We start from the raw sequence: 21,179 nt of genomic DNA on the forward strand, positions 1-21,179 counted from the left end.
CAATACCATAGAAAATGAAGGGAGAAATCATATTATAAATGACAGTGGAATACAGCCACATTCCCTTCACTAGTATTAGACTAATAGAAGGTCTCTAGGTTTGAATGGGGAACCCCATACCATAAAGATCAGCTTAGGTGAATCACATCACAGGATCAGCTTTGCTCTGCGCCTGGAAAAGTTCTTCTCCAGAATGTGTCTAATGCATGGAAACTGCAATATTAAAGGCTCTCAACTTTCAGGTATTTGCAGCCGTGTGCCTGTTATGGCAGAGCGTGGGCCAATCAACCTGAGCTCAAACATGCATTGTCTGGCAGCTCAGACTGTCTCTGCACACAATGTTCAGACCAAGGTCACAGTGCACGTCTAGGGATGTGAAGAACAAGTTACTTACCTTCGGTAACGATGTATCTGTAAAACATTAGTTAGTTAGATTCCTCACCTTAGAATATCTCCAGGCGTCAGACTGGATCTGGAAGATTTTTCGTCAGCAATACCCCTTGCGCGTCGCTAGGCGTCGTCTGCGGCTCCGCGTCGTGCGCCGGGATGTCGTCTGAGTACTTAGACGCCGCCCTCGCGCGCTGACGTCAGTTCTTGTACATAGCCTTCCGCGCCAGGAACGCAGAGCCATGCAAAGACCGACACTGGTGCCAAAAATAAAATCTAGGGGCCTGAAAAGGATAACCTTAACCCTAGATGTCAGTTCGCAGAACGGGGAGGATGGTGAGGAATCTAACTAATGTTTCTTACAGATACTTACCGAAGGTAAGTAACTTTTCATCTGAAAGAAACACGTTAGTTAGATTCCTCACCTTAGAATAGATACCCAAGCAATACCATCCCCGGTGGTGGGTCTGCGAACCAAGATCACACCAGAAAGTCCTGGAGGACAGAACAGCCAAAGAAGCCATCCCTCCGGACTTGGCTGTCAAGGCAATAATGCCTGGCAAACGTGTGTAGCGAAGCCCACGTCGCCGCCTGACAGATGTCCTGCAAAGGGACACCCCGTCCCAAAGCAGTAGAATCCGCAGTGGCCCGAGTAGAATGGGCGCACAGCCCAGCAGGAGGGTCCTTTTTTGCCAAGGAATAACAAATTTTGATGCACAAAACGACCCACCGAGAGATGGTCCGTTTGTGCACAGCTTTCCCCTTCTTAGCACCCACGTATCCAACGAAAAGTTGGTCGTCCACCCGGAACTGCTTTGTGCAGTCGAAATAAAAGGAGAGCGCACGTTTTGGGTCCAGACGGTGGAGCCTCTCTTCCTCTTTGGAAGGATGCGGAGGCGGAAAGAAGGTGGGCAAGGTGACAGACTGCCCAAGATGAAACGGAGTCACCACTTTCGGAAGAAAGGAGGGACGAGGTCGAAGGACAACCTTGTCCGGATGAACAGACAGAAAAGGAGGCTTTGAAGATAAAGCCTGGAGCTCACTCACCAGTCTAGCCGAGGTGATGGCTACCAGAAAAGCAGTCTTAAGCGTCAGCAGACGAAGGGGGCAATTGTGAAGAGGCTCGAAGGGAGCGCACATCAGGAATGTCAGGACAAGATTCAAGTCCCACTGAGGCATTACAAACGGAACAGGAGGGAACGTGTGAGTAATGCCCTTTAGAAAGCGTGTAACTACAGGGGACTTGAAAAGAGAAGGCTGATCAGGAAGCCGCAAGAAGGCAGAGATGGCAGCAAGAACCTTTCAGGGTGCCCAGGGCAGAGCCCTGCCGGGCCAAAGAAAGAAGAAAGAACCTCAAAGAGGGGCGGAAAGGGGATCCACAGCCTTTGCTGTGCACCATGCCACAAATTTGTTCCACCGGCAGGCGTATACCGTCTTTGTGGAGGGACGCCTGGCTGCCAGAATGATATCACAGACTTCAGGAGGCAAGTCAAATGGCATCAACTCCCGCTGCTCAATCTCCACGCATGGAGGTGGAGGCTGGACAGGTTCGGGTGGAGGACCGTCCCCTGCTGCTGCGACAGAAGATCCTCCCGAAGGGGTAGACGTATCGGAGGATCGGTCAACATACTGAGTAGCTCGGGATACCAGTACCTTCGTGCCCAGTCCGGAGCCACCAAGATGACTTGGGCCCTGTCGCGCCTGATCTTCTTCAGCACTCTGGGCAGAAGTGGTATAGGCGGAAAGGCATACAACAGACCGCAACTCCACTCGTGACGAAAAGCGTCGCCGAGCGAGTGCCACCTTGGAAATTCCAACGCGCAGAACTGCTGACATTGCGCGTTCTCTTCGGTGGCGAATAGATCTAACCAAGGCTCTCCCCACTGCTGAAAGAGACCATGCGCCACTTCGGAGTTCAGACGCCATTCGTTATCCATCATGTACCGGCGGCTGAGTTCGTCTGCTCTGGCGTTCAGAGAGCCCGCCAGATGTTGAACCACTAGGGTGACGCCCTGGTGTTCCAGCCACGTCCAGAGGCGCAGAGCCTACTGACAAAGGGTCCACGACCCCACCCCGCCCTGTTTGTTGCAATACCACATGGCGGTGTTGTCCGTGAACACCTGCACGACACTTCCCCGGACAGAGGGAAGGAAGGCTTTCCGTGCAAGTCGGATCGCTCTCAACTCCAACAGGTTGATGTGGAGACTAGACTCCGCCGGAGACCAGAGGCCTCTGATCTCTGCCTCTCCCATATGGCCACCCCATCCCAGGAGGGACGCATCCGTCACTACGACATGCTCCGGTTGGTGAAGGGAGAGGCTTCTGCCCATGACCCAATCGCGGTCCGTGAGCCACCACTGCAACTGCTGTGCAGTGCCCTCCGAGGTCAAGACATGGTCGGACAGGTTGCCGTGATGCTGGGCCCACTGAAACTTCAGGTCCCACTGCAGAGCCCGCATGCGCCGCCTGGCGTGATGCACTAGTAGGATGCAGGAGGCCATCAGCCCCAGAAGCCGCAACACTAGCCTGACCAAAACCCAGGATAGAGGCCGAAAGATGGGAATCGGGGCCTGAATATCCCGGACCCGCTGTTCCGGTGGATAGACCCGGAACTGCGCCGAATCGAGAACCGCTCCGATGAAAAGGAGCTTCTGAGAGGGACTCGGGTGTGACTTCGGCACGTTGATGGAAAACCCCAGCAAATGCAGGAGATCCGCCGTAGTCTGGAGGTGGGAGACGACTGCCTGGGGCGAGCCCGCCTTCAACAACCAGTCGTCGAGATAGGGGAAGAATGGAACCCCTGATCTGCGCAGATGAGCTGCGACCACCGCCATCACTTTTGTGAACACCCGAGGGGCACTGGTGAGGCCGAAGGGGAGCACGGTAAACTGAAAGTGCTCTTGGCCCACCGTGAACCGCAGGTAACGCCGGTGGGCCGGCAGGACGGGGATGTGGAAATATGCGTCCTGCAAGTCCAACGCTACCATCCAGTCTCCGGGGTCTAGGGCAGCTAGAACCTGAGCCAAAGTCAACATCTTGAACCTTTCCTCCCGGAGGAAGGCATTGACGTTCCGGAGGTCCAAGATAGGGCGTAGGACACTTTGCCCTTCTTGGGAACCAGAAAGTAGTGGGAATAACAACCACGACCTACTTCTGGGCTCTAACGCGCTCGACAGCCCCCTTGGCCAAGAGGGCCGAAACTTCCTCGTGGAGAAGATTCAAATGATCCCCCGAGATACGGTGGTGCTGCGGTGGCATGGCTGGAGGGGTCGTCTCGAAGGGGAGGGAGTAGCCCCTTCGGACGATTTGCAGCACCCACCTGTCCGATGTGATGGACCGCCAGTGGAGCAGGTGATGGCGAACTCTGCCGCCCACTGGCGTGGAATGGGCCTGAAAGCTCGGACTAGGAAGGTTTTGAGGCGGATGCTGCCGGGGTGGATGTGGACTGACCTTGTCGTCCTCCAGAACCGCCTCGGCGGAAACCACGTCCACGCGCAGGTTGATTCTGCGGCTGGTGGCTAGGCGTACGTGAGGAGGCACCCCTTCCTTGGCCACGAAAGGGGCGGAAGTGTGCGACCGCGGGGCCGAGAGGCCCAAGGACTTGGCCGTAGCCCGGGAGTCCTTAAAGCGATTCAGCGCACTGTCCACTTTCTCGCCAAAAAGGCGAGTGCCATCAAAGGGCATGTCCATGAGAGCTCTGGACATCACCCGAAAATGACGTGGACCGCAGCCAGGCGTGACGTCGAAGCGCCACTGAGGTAGAAATGGCCCTACCCAGCGAGTCCGTGGTGTCAAGCCCACATCTTATAGCATGTCGCGCGGCATCCCTCCCATCGGCCAGAGCCTGGGTAAGTCATGTCCGGACCTCCTCCGGACACAGGGGCAGCGCGTCCTCCACCGCATCCCACAGAGTGGGAATAACGGTCCAAGAGACAAGCGGTGTTCAAAGACCGCAGGCCCAAACTAAGGGAAGAGAACAGTTTCTTGCCAAACTGCTCTAGTCTCTTGGAATCCCGGGGCGGTCAGGAAAGAGGATTGGGAGGTGGAGGCCTGGATAACCAGGCTCTCAGGGGTAGGGTGTTGGGACAGAAAACTGGGGTCGCCCGGAGCAGGGCGGTGGCGCCTGGCGACGTTCCTGTCCACAGGAGGAACTGTGGAGGGCTTGGACCAGGTGCCCTGTAGAACGTCAGTGAGGGCCTCATTGAATGGCAGCAGAGGCTCAGTGGAGCTTGCTGCAGACTGAAGCACCTCAGTGAGGACGTTCGTCCTCACAGCCACGGCAGGCAGCTCGAGCCCCAGGGCTGCAGCCGCCTTGCGCAGCACCACGGAGAAAGCAGCACCCTCCTCCGAAGCCACAGTCGGAGGAGAGATGAATCCAGTGTCTGGCGAGGTATCCAGACCACTGGCCTCCCCCAGTTCATCTGCCCAGTCCTGGGACAGTTGGGCCTGAGCGACCATAGGTTCCTCGGATCCCTCCCAGTAGTCCCCATCATCCGACTCCTGGTGTAGAGGAGAAAGTAACGGAGCCGGGGGGGTAGACAAAATGTGTCTCTAGCGGCGTTGATCTCGGCGTCCATCGACGCCGGGCCCGGAGCGGGACTGAACTGGGGCACGACGTCGAGCGGAGTCTGCGTCTGCGGTGGAACCGGAGTCTACGCCGGCGGAGGAGGCGTGACAAGGTTGACCGGCGTCGACAGGGACTTCAGAACGGGTCCCTCGGGCGCTTGCGGCTGGAGCAGTCAACGGTGCCGGGGCCGGAGCCACCGGCAGGCAAGGCAGCCCAGTCGGGTCTGTGGGGCCCGAAGGCGCGCCAGCGGGCGCCGACGGCGGAGCCAGGTTCCTCATGGCCGAGAGGAAGGCACTGACTTCCGCCGGCGGCGCGTTAGTCCCAGGGACCGGAGGGTATGGGGACGGGCGTGGCGCCTGCGGCTCTGCCGGAGCCGCGGGGGTGGAACCACCCTGACCCTCGACCGGCGAGGGGAGTCCGAAGAGCGATGTCGCCTCTTGGACTTCTTGGAATGCTTCGACTTACCCGAAGACTTGGATCATGACGACCGATGGTGACGTCGGCTGCGGCTCCGCGACCGATCCTTGGACCTCCTCCTGGACCGGGATCGAGAGGCGCGCTGAGCCGAGTGGCGAATCTCGAAGCTTACGGGACCGCTCCCGTCTAGCCTTCGAGGTCAGGGCCTTGCAGTCCGAACACGACTCCGCGTCGTGATCGAGGCCCAAGCAGTAAAGACACCGGCGGTGATGGTCCGTAACCGACATCAATCGGTTACAGTCCGTACAGGCTTTAAACCCAGGCAGCCTACCGGCACTGATGTCGAGACAGGATCAAAAAAGTTAGTCAAAAATTGACTAAAGGGGTAGAGCTCCCGGATCTGCGCTTACTGGCGCGGAAAAAAGGACTGACGTCAGCGCGCGAGGGCGGCGCCTACTACTCCGACGCCGGATGCGGAGCCGCAGACGACGCCTAGCGACGCGCAAGGGGTATTGCTGACGAAAAATCTTCCGGATCTAGTCTGACGCCTGGGGATATTCTAAGGTGAGGAATCTAACTAACGTGTTTCTTTCAGATCACAGTTCTTATGTGAAGTAAAGGCAAGCAAGCAGTTCTCAAATAAGAACATGTATCTGCAGTGTCGTGTGGAAAGATGGCGTTCTAACATCTAACGCGCTTGTGCTAACATAGCAATGTATGTATCTAAATCACTGCCTTCACTACAGTGTATCCCCGCCCAGCCAGGATAGCCAATATAAAAGCTCTCATCACCAAATTTCAAATCCAACCCTCTCCCAGCCAGAGTTCATATAACTCATAGGCATGATGGCATCTTGCATTTTCATCGTACCTCACGCAAGACTTCAAATGCATCCCTTACAGAAATATCTAGCACATCAATGGAATCGGGCTCAGGGACAACTTGCAGATCTGGTGTTGGTGGACAGCCGCACACATTGCTCTCTGCAGTGGTGGAACACAAACCTGTCCAAAGGGCAGCCGTTCCTTGAGCCTGTTCCACAGAGCATTAACAGACGCATCACTCAAAAGGTGGGGAGCCCATCTCTTAGCTCACACAACGCAGGGCAAATGGACCACTCAAAGTGCTCCATCAATCCTCTGCAACTACTAGCCAGATTCCTAGCTCTGAAATCATTCCAACTCCATGTACAAAACAAAGCCGTCCTGATCCGAATGGACAACATGACGGCCATGTATTACATACAAAAACAGGCAGTAACACATTCTCTACAACTGTCCCAACTTGCACAGAACACTTGGAGGTGGGCCATCACACAACATACCTCCTCGCAGAACACCTTCCAAGAAATCACATTGCAGATCTGTTAATAAGACAGACGCAAAAGATCCACGAATGGGAACTACATCCACAATTTCTTCTACCCTTTTTCCAGATGTGGGGCCAACCAGACCTAGATGTAGTTGCCACACAAACGCAAAATGCCCAATCTTCGCTGCCCAGTTTCCACACCCACTGTCCAAGGGCAATGCAATATGGATGAACGGGTCAGGCAGATTTGCGTACGCTTCTCTGCCACTCACACTGATTCCTCTAGTGGTACGCAAGCGCCAACAACCGTCTCTAAAAATGATCTTAGTGGCTGCCACCTGGGCGCGCCAGCCGTGGTTCACAACACTACTGGAACTCTCACTAGTCCCACACCAAAAACTACCTCTCCCCATCACTGCTAATGCAGAACCATGGAGAGATAAGGCACCCTGATCCAACTCAACTGAATCTCACGATCTGGCTCCTGAAGTCCTAGAGTTCAGTTACCTTAACCTTCCAACAGACTGTATGAGCATCATTAGAGGCCAGGCGCCCTACCACCAGAGCTTGCTACGCAGCAAAGTGGAAAAGATTCGCCATTTACTGCACTAACAATTGTATCAATCCACTGGATGCGTCCATCCAGAACATCATTTGCTACATTTGTCAAAGATTTAATTTGGCATACTTATCCATACGTCTACATCTAGCAGCACTTGCTGCTTACTTACGAAACACTGTCCTTTTTTAGGGTCCCAGCAATTAAAGCCTTTATGGAAGGCCTTAAACGAATCATACCTCCCAGATTACCCCCCTCTCCAGTGTGGAATCTCAACATTGTGCTTACTAGGCTCATGGGACCCCCATTTGAACCTCTACGTAAATGTGAACTTCAGCTCCTCACATGGAAAGTAGCTTTCCTTATTGCAATCACCTCTCTTAGGAGGGTAAGTGAGATCCAGGCTCTAACCATACGAGCCATTTTTACAAATACATCGTAACAAAGTGGTTCTCAGAACAAACCCAAAATTCCTGCCTAAACTAATTTCTGCATTTCATCTTAATCTGTAGAGCTACCGGTGTGTTTTCAAAACCCGGACTCCGTAGAAGAGAGCTCTTCACACCCTAGACATCAAAAGGGCTCTACTCTGTTACATTGACAGGACTAAATCCTTTCGCCAAACAATTGTTTGTAGCTTTCTCTCCACCGCATAAAATAATCCCATCTCAAATGCTGGGATTGCAAGGTGGATTGTTAAATGTATCCAAATATGCTACCAAAAAGCCAAGCGCAAATTAACCATTTCCCCCTAGAGCACACTCAACACACAAGCTAGGGTCTTCATGGCATTCTTAGGGAACATTCCCCTAGAAGACATTTGTAAGGCAGCGACATGGACTACAACACACACCTTCACTAAACACTATTGTGTTGACGTGCAAGCCAAACAAGCTTCTGTAAGCCAAAGTGTTCTTAAAACTCTTTTTCAAACTACTGCAACAGATACAGGTGACCACTGCTAGGGGAGATGCTGCTGTACAATCTATGCTAAGTGTGAGATCTGCAGCTCATATACCTCGAACGGAAAATGCTACTTACCAGTATGCATCTGTTCTTGGCATGTAGAGCTGCAGATCCTCACACGCCCACCCACCTCCCCAGGACCTGTATATGTTCAGTACTATCTTATTTAGATATACACATGGACATCTTTCTTTTCTACTAACTCCATTTCCCATCATGGCGAAAAACAATCTGGGGATGGAGTCGAGCACTATCGTCCAAGGGAGGAGTCTCCGATCTGACTAAGACGTCTTCCAAAACAAGGTGCAAGCATCCAAGCCCAACACCACATGGCGATCTAATGCGAAGTGGGAGTATCTGCAGCTCTACATGCCCAGAACAGATGCATACTGGTAAGTAGCATTTTCCTTCTATGGGTCTCAAGTGAAGAATCCTTTTATGGAATCTGATCGCCTGTAGAATGAAAATTATGAGGTTTTCATAAAGACCGGAATGGATCTTCCACATAGGGAAATCTCCTCATTTGCAGTCGTAAATTGTTAGTGTTTGCTTTCCACTCATGGTGTGCTAAACTCTCCCATGGTTACTAACTGATTTCTGTTCAACCAAGTCAATATTTGAAAAAAGGAGGATTGTTACTATGTTCTGACGGAAGATCGTGCATAGGCAAAAATATAATTTTTTTTTAATGGGAAGGTTGGAGCGTTTCGAACGAATTAATATTTTTTTTCTTTTCCCTATTTAGACAAAGTGATCTGTTTGACTCGTCATGTTGTCTTAGCTCCAAAAACAAATTTGGGGCAACCCTGTATTCCTGGGTGTGAAATTAAAGCAAACACAAACTATTCCCTCTGTCTTGCCTGGAGAGCTTGGGCTAAACTCTGTACAGAGGCAGCTACAGTTACCTTTGTACAGATGTTTCACTCATGCGTGATGAATTAAAAACAGACATTAACATGTGGTCCAAAGTGCAGCAAAGTGAATAGTGACAAGGGTGCAGAAGTGCCATAGTATTACAATTGACAGATTTGTGGAACTCTTGTATCCAGAAACTTATTGAATAGTCTGCTCTTATTCCCACATTGTACAGTCTACAACATGCTACGACATTTAATAGCCGCCCTGTAAACTTCACTGATGTCTTCAGGAACAAAAATTGTAGCAACCCTATTACTGAATCCTTGAGATATGCAGAGAAGTAATCCATGCCACCACTGGTAAATGTAGTTCTTCTTTATGGCTATAAAGAGTCCTGGTATACAGCCAAGTGGTAAAGAGAATATGGTATTCGTCTATTCAATAAAAATGTAAAACCCCATCAATCTGCATACAAAATAATAAAATGGGATCCTGCAGTTGAATGACTCTGTGATAAATGCTCCTTCTAAAATCGCATTGATCTGATTCCTTCCCCCTCCCCGAAAGCACTGATATCTCCTGGTTTGACTCTTTTGTCGCAAGAGAAGCTTGCTCTCTTGGTTGGTGGTCATGCAGGACTAATCGAAGATTCTGTTGCAGAAGTGACCAGTACATACCTCTGGACTTTGATCAAATGGCCAACGATTCTGGTCACTGCTCCTATATTGACTGTCGTTTTTCTCGATCTTACCTCTCTGCTAAGGATTGGATACCTAGCAATTCTGGTGGTTGAATGGATGCGTGGTCCTTAATACTAGTATATGCTTACAGGTGGGAGTGCAAGCTTATTTCTGCTTCGAGAGGTGGGTCTTTGCGCCAGCATGAGTTTTTTTTTTTTTTATTTATTTTTATTGAACTTTGCCGCGTTACACCATTGCCATCAGTAGTACCTAAAGATTGACCTTTATTTATTTTTTTTGTTTAAAATGCTTGTTTTTTTCCTACCCAGGGCCATGCTGCTCCCATCCTGTATGCTGCCTGGGTGGAAGCTGGCTACATCAAAGAATCAGAACTGCTTAATTTGAGGAAGATCGACTCAGACCTGGAAGGACACCCCACCCCTGTGAGATTACTGAAGAGTTTTTGGTAGTACAGTAAGGGTGAAGGCTTTAGTTTGCATTCGTTTGGGAGTTGGTAAGCCAGTGAAAGCTTATGGGGGTTCTTTTCTGCAATTATTTACTTAGTGTCTAGCTTCCACAGCCAAACATTTTACATAAAGTTTACAATTAAATACTTACCCATTGGGCACGCGTTGTGCTGAAATGGCATTTGTATTCTGTTGGGGACTGAAATTGTATACCTTCTGCAAAATAATAATGTACATTACTGCCCCACAGTCAGTCTCACGAGAACGAGCTGACCAGAGCAACCATGGAAGCCTATTTATTTAATAAGCCAATGTGCGTGTAGCTTTTGTTGAAGGGTTAAACTCGTCCACGTTCAAACAGAACCTGGTGATGGGACACACCCAACAGACAAACCTACACAAATGGAGCCAGACGCACAACAGACACAAAGGCACATTCCCGCTCACAGACCTACCTACAGAGCCGCACGCAAACAGTGAGACGCAAATGCACACAGACCTACTCAAACCAACAGACACTCAGTGGGCAATGGAAGCCCGACCCCCTGGCCGGGCGGCACCGTCAGCCTGGAGCCTCCGTCCCTACCCGAGAGATTAGTGCGTCTCCCTCACCGCAGTCCTGGCCGCTCGTACGGACCCCCGCCACCACCCATGACTCACGGGCTTGTCACCCTCACCAGGCCGCAGACAGACACCGCGGTATCATGTATATTGCACTAGAAGTGGCGGCTGGACTGGATAATCCGGGGTGGTGGGGGGGGGTGCCTGGGATTGAGGTTCTTGCGACCTCTTGGGTAGGCAGATACTGAAGGTCTCGACACCTTTCTCCCTCACACGTGCACCTCCAAGGAGCGGGGTGCTGTATAGTGAGAAACCAAGCGCTCTGACACCTGGTTAACGTACGTGAACCCACATTTAAACAAAACACCCTCCCTCATGACCCCCCCCCCCCCTCTGATGCACAAGCAGTGCTGCACAGTACCAGTTCTGTAGGGGCAACTCTTAAACAAAGATGGAGCCTCGGGGCATGACCATTTGTGCTCCCAGGAAAGGCCCCTTTCCCAATGGAATAGAATATGGAGTTTCAAGAGAATGTACCGTAGGACCATTGCAATAGATTTCACAATTACAACAAAGTGAGCTATTGCCATTTTCAATTACACCATTTTGATTAATGCTTCGGGAGGGAGGGGGGGGGGGGGAACCTTTTCAATGCCAATAGCTCAAAGCAATGTTATTGCGAAACCGATTGCATTGTAAATGCTTGTTCCAGTCACCTCGTTCCGTTGCTGCTGTTGGAGGAGGAGAAGAGTTCTTGCTGTTTTAACATTGTCCTAGAAGCCCTTGTTAATCGCCCCTTCATATTGTCTTGTGGTAGAAACTCCCTTTTGTGGATGTGGCCACTGGGTCCCTGGGACAAGGCCTGGGAGCGGCCTGCGGCATGGCCTACACTGGGAAATACTTTGATAAATCCAGGTGAGACAGTCTGCTTTTTAAAGTGACTTGCATTTTTTTTTATGTACCTATCAGCTGATTGTGGGGCAGGTAGAGGGTAATTAATGTTGGAGGCAAGCTCATGATTTTGACTTTTAAATACCTTAATGAGCAAGCATTTTTTTTCAGCCGCCTGACCAGTACGTTTTTGGAACTGCTGATAGTTTAGATGTTTAGGTTATTTTTTTTATTAACGGAAGATTGTAAGTTTTCAGGCCCACTTAATACCTGTTAATGTTGGATGGTTAATTCTATTTGCAGTAAGCCCAACTCCTTATATCCGGTATGTTTCTTATCCGGCCTAGCTGGGAAGCTTGCATTGTAGATCACTTCTTTAAACTCCTGGTGATCGTTGCCTCTTGTGATGGAGGCTTTGGACTCTCTAAATATGCACTTAGTGCTTGAGACTGTAGTGATCTGGTGACCAGGACACCTTTTGTCTTACAGCTACCGGGTGTACTGTCTGCTGGGTGACGGGGAGTCGTCTGAGGGAGCTGTGTGGGAGGCCTTGGCCTTTGCCTCCCACTACAAGTTGGACAACCTGGTCGCCATTTTTGATGTCAACCGCTTGGGCCAGAGTGAGGCTGCGCCGCTCCAGCACCAGACTGACATCTATAAGAAGCGCTGTGAAGCATTTGGGTATCGACCGTTCATCATATTACATATCTTCAAGCTGCCCTCAGACTTGCAGCTTTTAAAAGTTGCCTTTGTCAGCCTAACCTGACTGATGCTTCTTCTCGGTAGGTGGAACACTTATGTAGTCGATGGCCATGATGTAGCCGAGCTGTGCCATGCTCTCTGGCAGGCATCCCATCTGAAAGACAAGCCGACAGCGATCATTGCCAAAACCTTCAAAGGGAAGGGAATTGCAGGTTGGTGTATGGGGTAGAGGTGGTACCTTCTATTTTAACAGCAATCATGAGTGGTTTTATGCCTCTGCCCTGATGGAGAAACAGCCTAACATGGTGTACATGCCCGATTCATGCCAGACTCTTAAATTGAGGGACTATGTAAAAGCGTGTTAGAACTTCTAGAAATTGCCACCGTGTGGTTTTATCCATGCTACAGACTTCCTTTTTTAGATTTATTGTATGTCTGAATCTGGCCTGGTGATGTAGGCTTTGTCTGTAAGGTATTCAAATGTAAAAAGCTCTTCACTTGGTAGCTACCTCTGCATGAACATTGTAGGTTTGTAGCATCTTGTGTGACATCTAATTTTGCACAGCACATGGACTACTGACATGCTCCTCTCCTTTTCTGTCAGGAGTTGAAAATGAAGACAATTGGCATGGCAAGCCCATGCCGAAGGACAAGGTGGAGGCAATGGTTGAAGCCATCCAGAATGAGATCAAGAATGTCACTAGGCTCTGCCCAGAGCTGCCTGCAGAGGACTCCCCGAAAGTTGTAATCGATGGCATCCAAATGCCCTCTCCCCCGAGCTACAAGCTGGGAGATAAGGTTGGTAGAGCTTGCTTGGTTGCAGTCAGCATGGTGTGGCCAGCTCACCTCCCAGAACCAGATGTGGTATTTCAGTGTACTAACTGACCCATATCCTGTTTTTGTCCAGATGGCAACCCGGAAAGCATATGGCTTGGCGTTGACTAAACTGGGCCACGCAAATAATCGCGTCATTGCACTGGATGGGGATACTAAGAATTCCACGTTTTCTGAGATCTTCAAGAAGGACCACCCTGATCGCTACATTGAATGCTTCATTGCTGAGCAAAACATGGTAAGAGGGGGTAGACTTTAACTACTGACAAGCCTGTATAGATGCGTCTGACATCTGGTGCCTTTACTCTTTGTGCAATTCCTAGGAATCTCATTTACCGTGTGACATGTATGAACTCCTACCCATGAGGAGATCACATATGCACTAAGCAAATGTAATCGTATTGTTGTGGAAGTAACATGGATTTAAATACCTATCCCTGGTGACTTTGTCAAGTTATTAGACATTTGCTACCTGTGTGGGCAGCAGAATGTCCGTCATTAGGGACGGCTGGGTTGCAGAGGTCCAGTTCTGATGTGAAACGATATCCTGTTCATAGCCTAAAATACCTGTTGTGTGTGTTAAGCACCTACTTCACATTAGTACATGGAGGCTGGCTGGGTTCTTTTCCGGCTGGGATGGCAGCTTCAGGATATGTTGCAACGGTGGTGTCTCAGCTGTGGCAAAGTGGCGCTGTGAGAATCTTTCCAGGTTGGACAACTGTGAACTGTCGGGTGTGTAGGTGGGGCTTCTATTCTACTCTAACCTGCATGCGAGTGACTCTGAATTAACACTGAACTTGAGAGGAGCAACCTACTTGGGGGGGCCCTGAACCCCTGTGACTCCTGGCAACTTGGGTGTAATGTGTGGCTGCACAGTTTGTAGGGGGGGAAGCATAACCAGAAAGCAGCAGCGCCGGATCCAGGGTCCACAGCAAGCATGCAGTCAAGTGGTGAGGGGTTGCGGTGTTCTAGGAGCAGAAACTATGGTCATCTACACTGACCTGCTGGTGCAGTAAGGGTATTTGGACTTGGGAGCTTTGCAGCATACTAGCCTTTAAAAGTAAACTACAACCTGAAGACCAGAAAAGGTGATGCAAATGGGAGTTCTCTGGATAGGACTTCCGGGCAAGTGGATCTAAAGACTCCCACTTGTGCTTTTTCAACAAGCTCAGACTATACATCGGTTACTGGCACCTTAATAAAACTTATGGGTGTAAATTATTGTTCGCTTTGGCGGCAAATAAACTTTAGCAAGTATTTGCTTGCGCCAAAGTGACAAATCGTTGCTCTCCAGACTGCAAACTATCACCTGCAACAAAACTAAAGCACCCCTCGGGAGAATGAGTGAAATGGTCCGATTTATAGCTAGTTAGTTAATGACCAGCCTGAAGTAGACCATAGTAAGGTCTAGAATATGTCCTATACGTCCAATGGGTGCCTTCAAAAGGGCATCCCTGTATGTAAATAATCCTTCTCACACCCCCTGACCCCTTGCATTAAATTATACAAGCCTTATGAAGCACATGGCTACCAAAAAGGGTTTCCCAGCGCTATGCTCTTCAAGGTACCTCCAGTCATTGCTACAAAGTAAATCCTAAAAGCCAAGTTAAGTTTATGGAAGACTGAAAGCAACAGGATCTCATAGGTCAGGAGTTCCACAGCTTGGGACCAAGGCAAGAGGGCCTGGACCTCCTACCCTTGGATTTATCTAGGATAATGGGGACCAGATTTTAACCCATTTATGCATGTAGTACAGGGCTTTAAATTAAACTTCGTTCAGTGAGTATCATGAAGTCCCTGTAAACTAAGTCTACAACAGGGGCGCAGTAAGTCTTGCTGCAGCATTTTTCACTATTTGAAGCTGCTTGAGCAAGAGCTTCAAGACACCTAGGTAAAGAATATTGCCATAGTTCAGCCTGGTGGTTATCAAGGCCTGAATCGCTGTTCTTTGGACTTGGAAAGGAAGCCCTCCAAGGATTTTCCTTCGCCATCTTAAGATGCAAAACAGATTAATGCAACCTTGGTGTTCCGATACATGCATTGAGTCATAAGTTAAGCTCTCGGCACCTGCACTCACTCCAGCCAGCTCTTTAGCTTACCATTGCTCAGGACTGACTGCACTGGCCACAGACTTTCAGGCAATGCTGTCCATTACTTTCAAGTGATCAAGACCTGTTAGCTGTTCCCGTGTTCCACACTTGCTGCTTCTTCCCACTGTCTCCTGTAACAAACCTTCAGCTTTGGGCTCTTTAGTGAGAGGCACCACCACTTTAAATTCCACTCAGCTTGTCCTCTCCACCTGTTTGTTTCCCTCCTGCGCTCCTTCCCACAGCTATGATGACCATTTACCAGTCAATTTTGAGTATATGGACATGGCTATGCTGTCTGGTCACAGGGCCTCGTCTTGCATTTAGACCGGTGGTCTGTCAAGACCAGCTTCAAACTGCATCTCCACGCAGTTTCTTTTGACCAACTTGTTGCCGAAATTTAGTTGGAGGGGTTGATCATCATGCAGCTTTCTGGAGCCATTCAGGTAGGAGTTCTTGATTTCATGTGCCCCTTGGGTTATAGCCAGCCTTATGAGTTTTATATAGCCTTGGCTAGACCCAGAGGTATCCAAGTGCTTTACATAAGGAAACAGCATGTGACCAGTTACAAAAATTCACAATTAAATTGGAGAATGACTACATATTCAATACAGGAGTTATTAGCGAATAGAAGAATCCAGATCCAAAAAGGCAAGGGAGAGCAGGGAGTCCACATGAAGGAGACCGCAGCGGAGAAAGACGAGACATTTGTCTTAAGTCTGGCTGGGTAGGTGACAGCCATAGTGCTGTGCCAGAACCAGTCTCCCCAATAGCTGGCGAGTGGCTTCACCGGGAATCGGTCATTCGGTTCGGACTCCGCTGGATAAGAGTGAGGATCAGGAAGAGACCGAAAGTCTTGAGTTCAGAGATGGGCGAATGGAGATGGCAAGGGTGGCAGGATAGGTAAGGGTGTGTAGTTTGGCTGCCATCTTGTAGCCAGGCAAGTCGGTCAGTTGATTTTCAATGATTCTGTAGCTGGGAATGTTTCTGGGTCTTTGGTTTGTTTACTCGGCTATGCCAATTATCCTAGTATAACATCTGGACCCCCATTGTCTAATGGGACATTGTTCCTCACTGGCAAAAATATCTTGTTGGGTGCCATTTTTAAGGTCTGGCTCCATAAGTTCCAGTTAGAAAGTAGTTGCCGAGTTTTATAGAGGGTAGAATTAGGCACCATCGGGAATTCTCAAAACCCACACTGGGATCGTATATGGCTGTTTATTCATTCACACTCGAGCGTTTGCTGTCGCTCTCTTAGTACACTGCTGGTCGTGCTCGAGTGCTCCTCCCACTACAGCAGTGACCCCGCAAATAGACACAAACACTCAAAGCATCGCATTCTTGAAGCATCCACAATGTGCATGCCTCTCAGCCCATGCATCCTATACACTGCTTCACTATATCTTACCTTTTCAGTACACACTAGACCCACCGGTTTCGTCAGGCCACTGAAGGTTTAACATTTTTTTTTTCCTATTTCCACGTAGGGCAATTGCCTGCTTGCTTTCTGTTAAATCTGTCCTTTAGTTTAATCTCCATTGTACCCGATTAATGTGAGAGCTACAAAACTGTAGTTGTATCTAATCCCTCAAGTTGTAGAGTGCACCATACAGTTACTGGGTGTAAAATTTGACAATTCCACGTACGTCCCCTTTTCTTGTGCCCCATTCTGACTTGGATCCTCATCCAGAAGAAATATTTTTGGGAACTTAAAACCAGCTCATATCAAATTGCCACTTGGCCAAATGGAAACACATTGGCAGTAACTGTGGCCAGAGGACTGTCGTTATTGAAAGTATTTGGTTTCTTAACCCATTCACATGGCTTATGCTAAAACGTGGTCTTGAAACTACAGAAGCAAGGCAGCAGTCTCACCTAATGGCTGGGCGTGTAGCTTTCTCATGTAATGGAAAAATGTAATTATCTGTTTCACAGGTGAGTTTAGGGAAACTGGATTTGAAGGCTGCTCTTGGTGTATTCAGTTATCCCTAACAGATCAATTATATTTTGAATTCATCTTCTCCTTGATTGGTTACTTAGTTTATAGAGCACTGTAAGTTACTTCCAGAAGTGTCTGGGTGGGGCGGGTGGGCAGAGACTTGGCAAGTGCGGAAAACATTGTCACCCATCTAGGGCCCAAAGTTAAGTTGTTGGAAAAGGTTCAGCCTTCTAAAGAGTTGGGGTATTCGCACGTAGGGAGACCTATCCTAGTCGGGATCTCCTAAGAATGGGCTACCTTGACTGGGCGGGCAAACTCCAATCTGAGAAGGCAAGTACCATGCGAACAAGAAATCCATAGAGGAGCCTCTATCACTGTTAGTTTTGTGATGGAGGTATAGGGTCTTTAACGTGTGTGTGTATATACACACAGCTGACCCAGGTCAAGCACACTTCATTCCAGTATGAAATTGGTGGTGCAAAACACTTCTGCACCCGCCGTCAAAAGATGCAAATGCTTGTAAAATTTTACAAAGTAAGAGGGAAGGTGTATTCGGTGCGAAGTAAATCAGTCCAATCGGATATATTCCAAAATTCCTTCTTTATTGGATTCCATCTTAAAACTGGCAACAGCCAACGTGTTTCATCCACTAATGGACTTCATCAGGGCTCCAAATGGTCCAATAGAACAATTAAAGTAGATACAATTATTAGATTTATGTAGAGCCTCTCCGGCGAAATAAGCCTTAATTCAATGTTGAGAGGAGCGGCATGATAACCTGCAGTAGCTCAACATTGAATTGATACAGAACACATTTGGAAACTTCTTGTTCGAGGCATGTGGGCTGCTGAATTCATATCTGTGCATAGATCGCCGCCTAGTGTTGGGTCCGGATGTTTGCACGTTGTTGTCCTGGAAGAGTCTTCGAAGTATCCTTGGATAGGTGACTCCTCCCCTGGACTACAGTGCGCATGGGCATCCTCTCCATCCTCAGATTGTTTTTTTCCGCCATTGGGTTCGGATGTGCTATCTTAGCTCAAGTTAGGAAAATATTTGGTCGAGGCCAAAAGGCCTTTAGTTCGCGTCGGTACTGTTTATCGATCGGGTTTCGATAGCATTTTGTTAGTTTACTAACTTTCAGCACCGACTTCTTTCGCATTTACCTGTCCATCGACTACTTCGACGATGGAATCCAGGACGCCATTCAAAAGGTGTCCGGTATGCAATGCGAAGTACCCACACATCGACGTCCATCCGGTGTGCAACAAATGCCTTTCGCCGGACCACGACGAATCGACATGCATGGCCTGTGCCCGGTTCCGTTCCAAGAAGACTCTAAGGAACCGAAGAGCGGCGAGACTCGAGACGCGGCACCGGCCCCAACAGACATCTTCGAGGCCGACGTCGAAGAATTAGAAGTCATACCCTCCAGTCCCGTTTCCGAACACGACCCCGGATCGGACGAGGGCGACGAGTCACTTTTCCACAGAGGTGAAGACGACACCGAGGTAGGAGACGACGAGGAGGCCTTAGGGGCCGAAGAGAGTAGCTCCAATGATGAACAAGGCCTACCTGTTCAAACCGAAGAAACAACAGCGCCACAGCCTTTGGCTCCGGTCGAGGGATCGCCTTCGGGCCTTACCCGAGACCCATCCCGTAGTTCTTCGGCCCCGCCCTCGGGCCCGCCCTCGGACGTTCAGCGGCAGCCATTGCTGCATAAGCCAGCTGGTTTCCCTACCACAAAACCGAAACCGAAAGCTGATCCGGTTCATACGAAACTGAAAGTGGCGCTGGTCGGATCGAGGCCTTCCACGCCTTCGACGTCAGCGCAACGCGTCGGCACCGACCGCACCAAGAGGGACTTCGGTGCCGAACTGGAATCGGGCGACATCGGAGTCGACAAACGGAAAAAGGCCATTGGCACCGAGAAACCTACTCGGCTGCCGACGCCAACGACACCGAGGGCAATACCGCCTGCTTCGCCTCGCGTCGCTCCCTCGACGACGCCGATGCCTCACGTGTCGAAGACGTCGACGGTGATCTCCACACCTCGACTCGAGGACCCGCCGGCACCGAAAAAATCCACGCCCGGCTCTACAAACCTGCCCGGTGCCAAAGCCTCAAAGACGCCCCAAGTGCGGCCTGCTGCGACGCAAAGCAACAAAACCACGGCGGCCCTCAAAGACCCGTCGGGTTCCGGCCCGATCGGAGCTCCAGCAACCTCTACGGGGCCAGCCAACATTACCTTCGGCTTGCCTCCGTCAACAATCCCGAAGATATTCCAACTCAGGACACGAGTTACCCAGCCTCCGGTTCCACCGGACGAGACGTCTCCGTCACGTGTCATCAACGCCGACACTGGCAGGCTGATTCTCCACGACCGAAGGATAACTTCGGAACCGCCATTGGACCCTTTCAGGATCCCACTAAAAAGGAAGCTGCCTGTGGAATCGGAACCTCTCCTTTATGAACCGTTCCATTCCTCCTACCAGGATACACACCGGTTCTCCCCCACACGCTCCGACACGGATGCATTGGAGGACTACATGGATGACCAAGCACCCTACCATGTAGACACAGACCCTGATGACCAGCAGGACCCTGATCAAACTTGGGGCGACCCTGCAGACCCCAGTGCACCTCTCGATACACAGGACCCACAACTCTATGGGGCAAAAACATCTCCCACGGAGGATACTGCGGCGTTCAACGCTCTTATTGAACGTGCTGCAAATAACCATGGGGTACAGCATCACTCAGATACCATCGAGGATGACTTTCTAATGGACACTTTTGCATCCTCAGAAAGACATGTAAAAACTCTGCCAATGCTGAAGGGGGTCCTCAGACCAGCTAAGGACATTTTCAAGGAACCCACCAGGGCACGAGTGATAAACCCCAGGATTGATAAAAAATACAGATCAGCACCTGGGGATCCTACTTACATCAAAGGACAATTACCACTCGACTCCATCGTCGTAGCGAATGCTCGCAAGAGGGCACACTCGCAAACGACAGGTGACGCTCCTCCCCCGGACAAAGAGTCCAAGGTGCTAGAGACCTCCGGCAAGCGAGTTGCCGCCCAGGCTGCCAACATATGGCGCATAGCCAACACTCAAGCGCTCCTCGCTCGCTACGATAGAGCGCACTATGACACATTGGAGCAACTACTCCAACATCTCCCTGACCAGTTCAAAGAAGGTGCAGAACTTCTTATCAGAGAGGGACAGCTACTCACAAATGCTTCCATCAAATGTGCACTAGATGCTGCAGACACGGCTGCCAGGGCCATAAACACAAGCGTCATGCTGCGACGACATGCCTGGCTACGAATCTCGGGATTCAAGCCTGAGGTACAAAACAACATACTGAACCAGCCCGTCAACCCCGACTATTTATTCGGCCCAGAGGTTGACACCACCCTCAAAGATAAAAAAGGACACGGACACTGCAAAGTCCATGGGCGCCCTACAAACTCAGCCCTTTCGGAGCGGCTCCTTTCGTCGCCCCGGAAACAAGGGGGCTGGTAGAGGACAGGGGTCACAACAAACGTATAACAAAGGCAATACACAGACCACCTACGATAAAAACACCCGAGGTGGATATCGTGGCTCCAGTACAAAGGGCAGAGGACGTGGCTACGGCAACACTAGGTCCTCCCCCAAGAACAAGCAGTGACGCCCTCTCCCTTCCTCCCGACCACATAACACCTGTCGGGAAGACTACAAAGGTTCCTGTCCACGTGGAACTCCATCACCACGGACAGGTGGGTCAAAGATATTGTAAAATACGGTTACTGTCTAGAACTAACCTCCACTCCACCCACAATACCACCAAGAAACCGTCCTATGTCCTCAGAGCACTTAACGCTCTTACAGCAAGAGGTGCAAAGTATGCTTCTAAAAGGCGCTATAGAGGTCGTCCCCATCCACGAGCAGGGTACGGGGGTTTA

The 21,179-nt window shown here is 50.1% G+C and overlaps 1 protein-coding gene across 1 annotated transcript in view; it reads left to right on the forward strand.

Moving 5' to 3' along the window:
• The window catches only part of TKTL1 (transketolase like 1), an 80,359-nt gene that overhangs the window by 34,412 nt on the left and 24,768 nt on the right, over nt 1–21,179 (forward strand). Inside the window, exons 3-8 of the mRNA XM_085629748.1 lie at nt 10,076–10,189; nt 11,592–11,689; nt 12,155–12,346; nt 12,452–12,579; nt 12,972–13,165; nt 13,275–13,439. Coding sequence (XP_085485874.1) covers nt 10,076–10,189; nt 11,592–11,689; nt 12,155–12,346; nt 12,452–12,579; nt 12,972–13,165; nt 13,275–13,439 — 891 coding nt within the window. The remainder of the gene's footprint in view (nt 1–10,075; nt 10,190–11,591; nt 11,690–12,154; nt 12,347–12,451; nt 12,580–12,971; nt 13,166–13,274; nt 13,440–21,179) is intronic.

This window comes from Triturus cristatus, chromosome 10 (assembly GCF_964204655.1).
Source record: "Triturus cristatus chromosome 10, aTriCri1.1, whole genome shotgun sequence".
Lineage (NCBI taxonomy): Eukaryota > Metazoa > Chordata > Amphibia > Caudata > Salamandridae > Triturus > Triturus cristatus.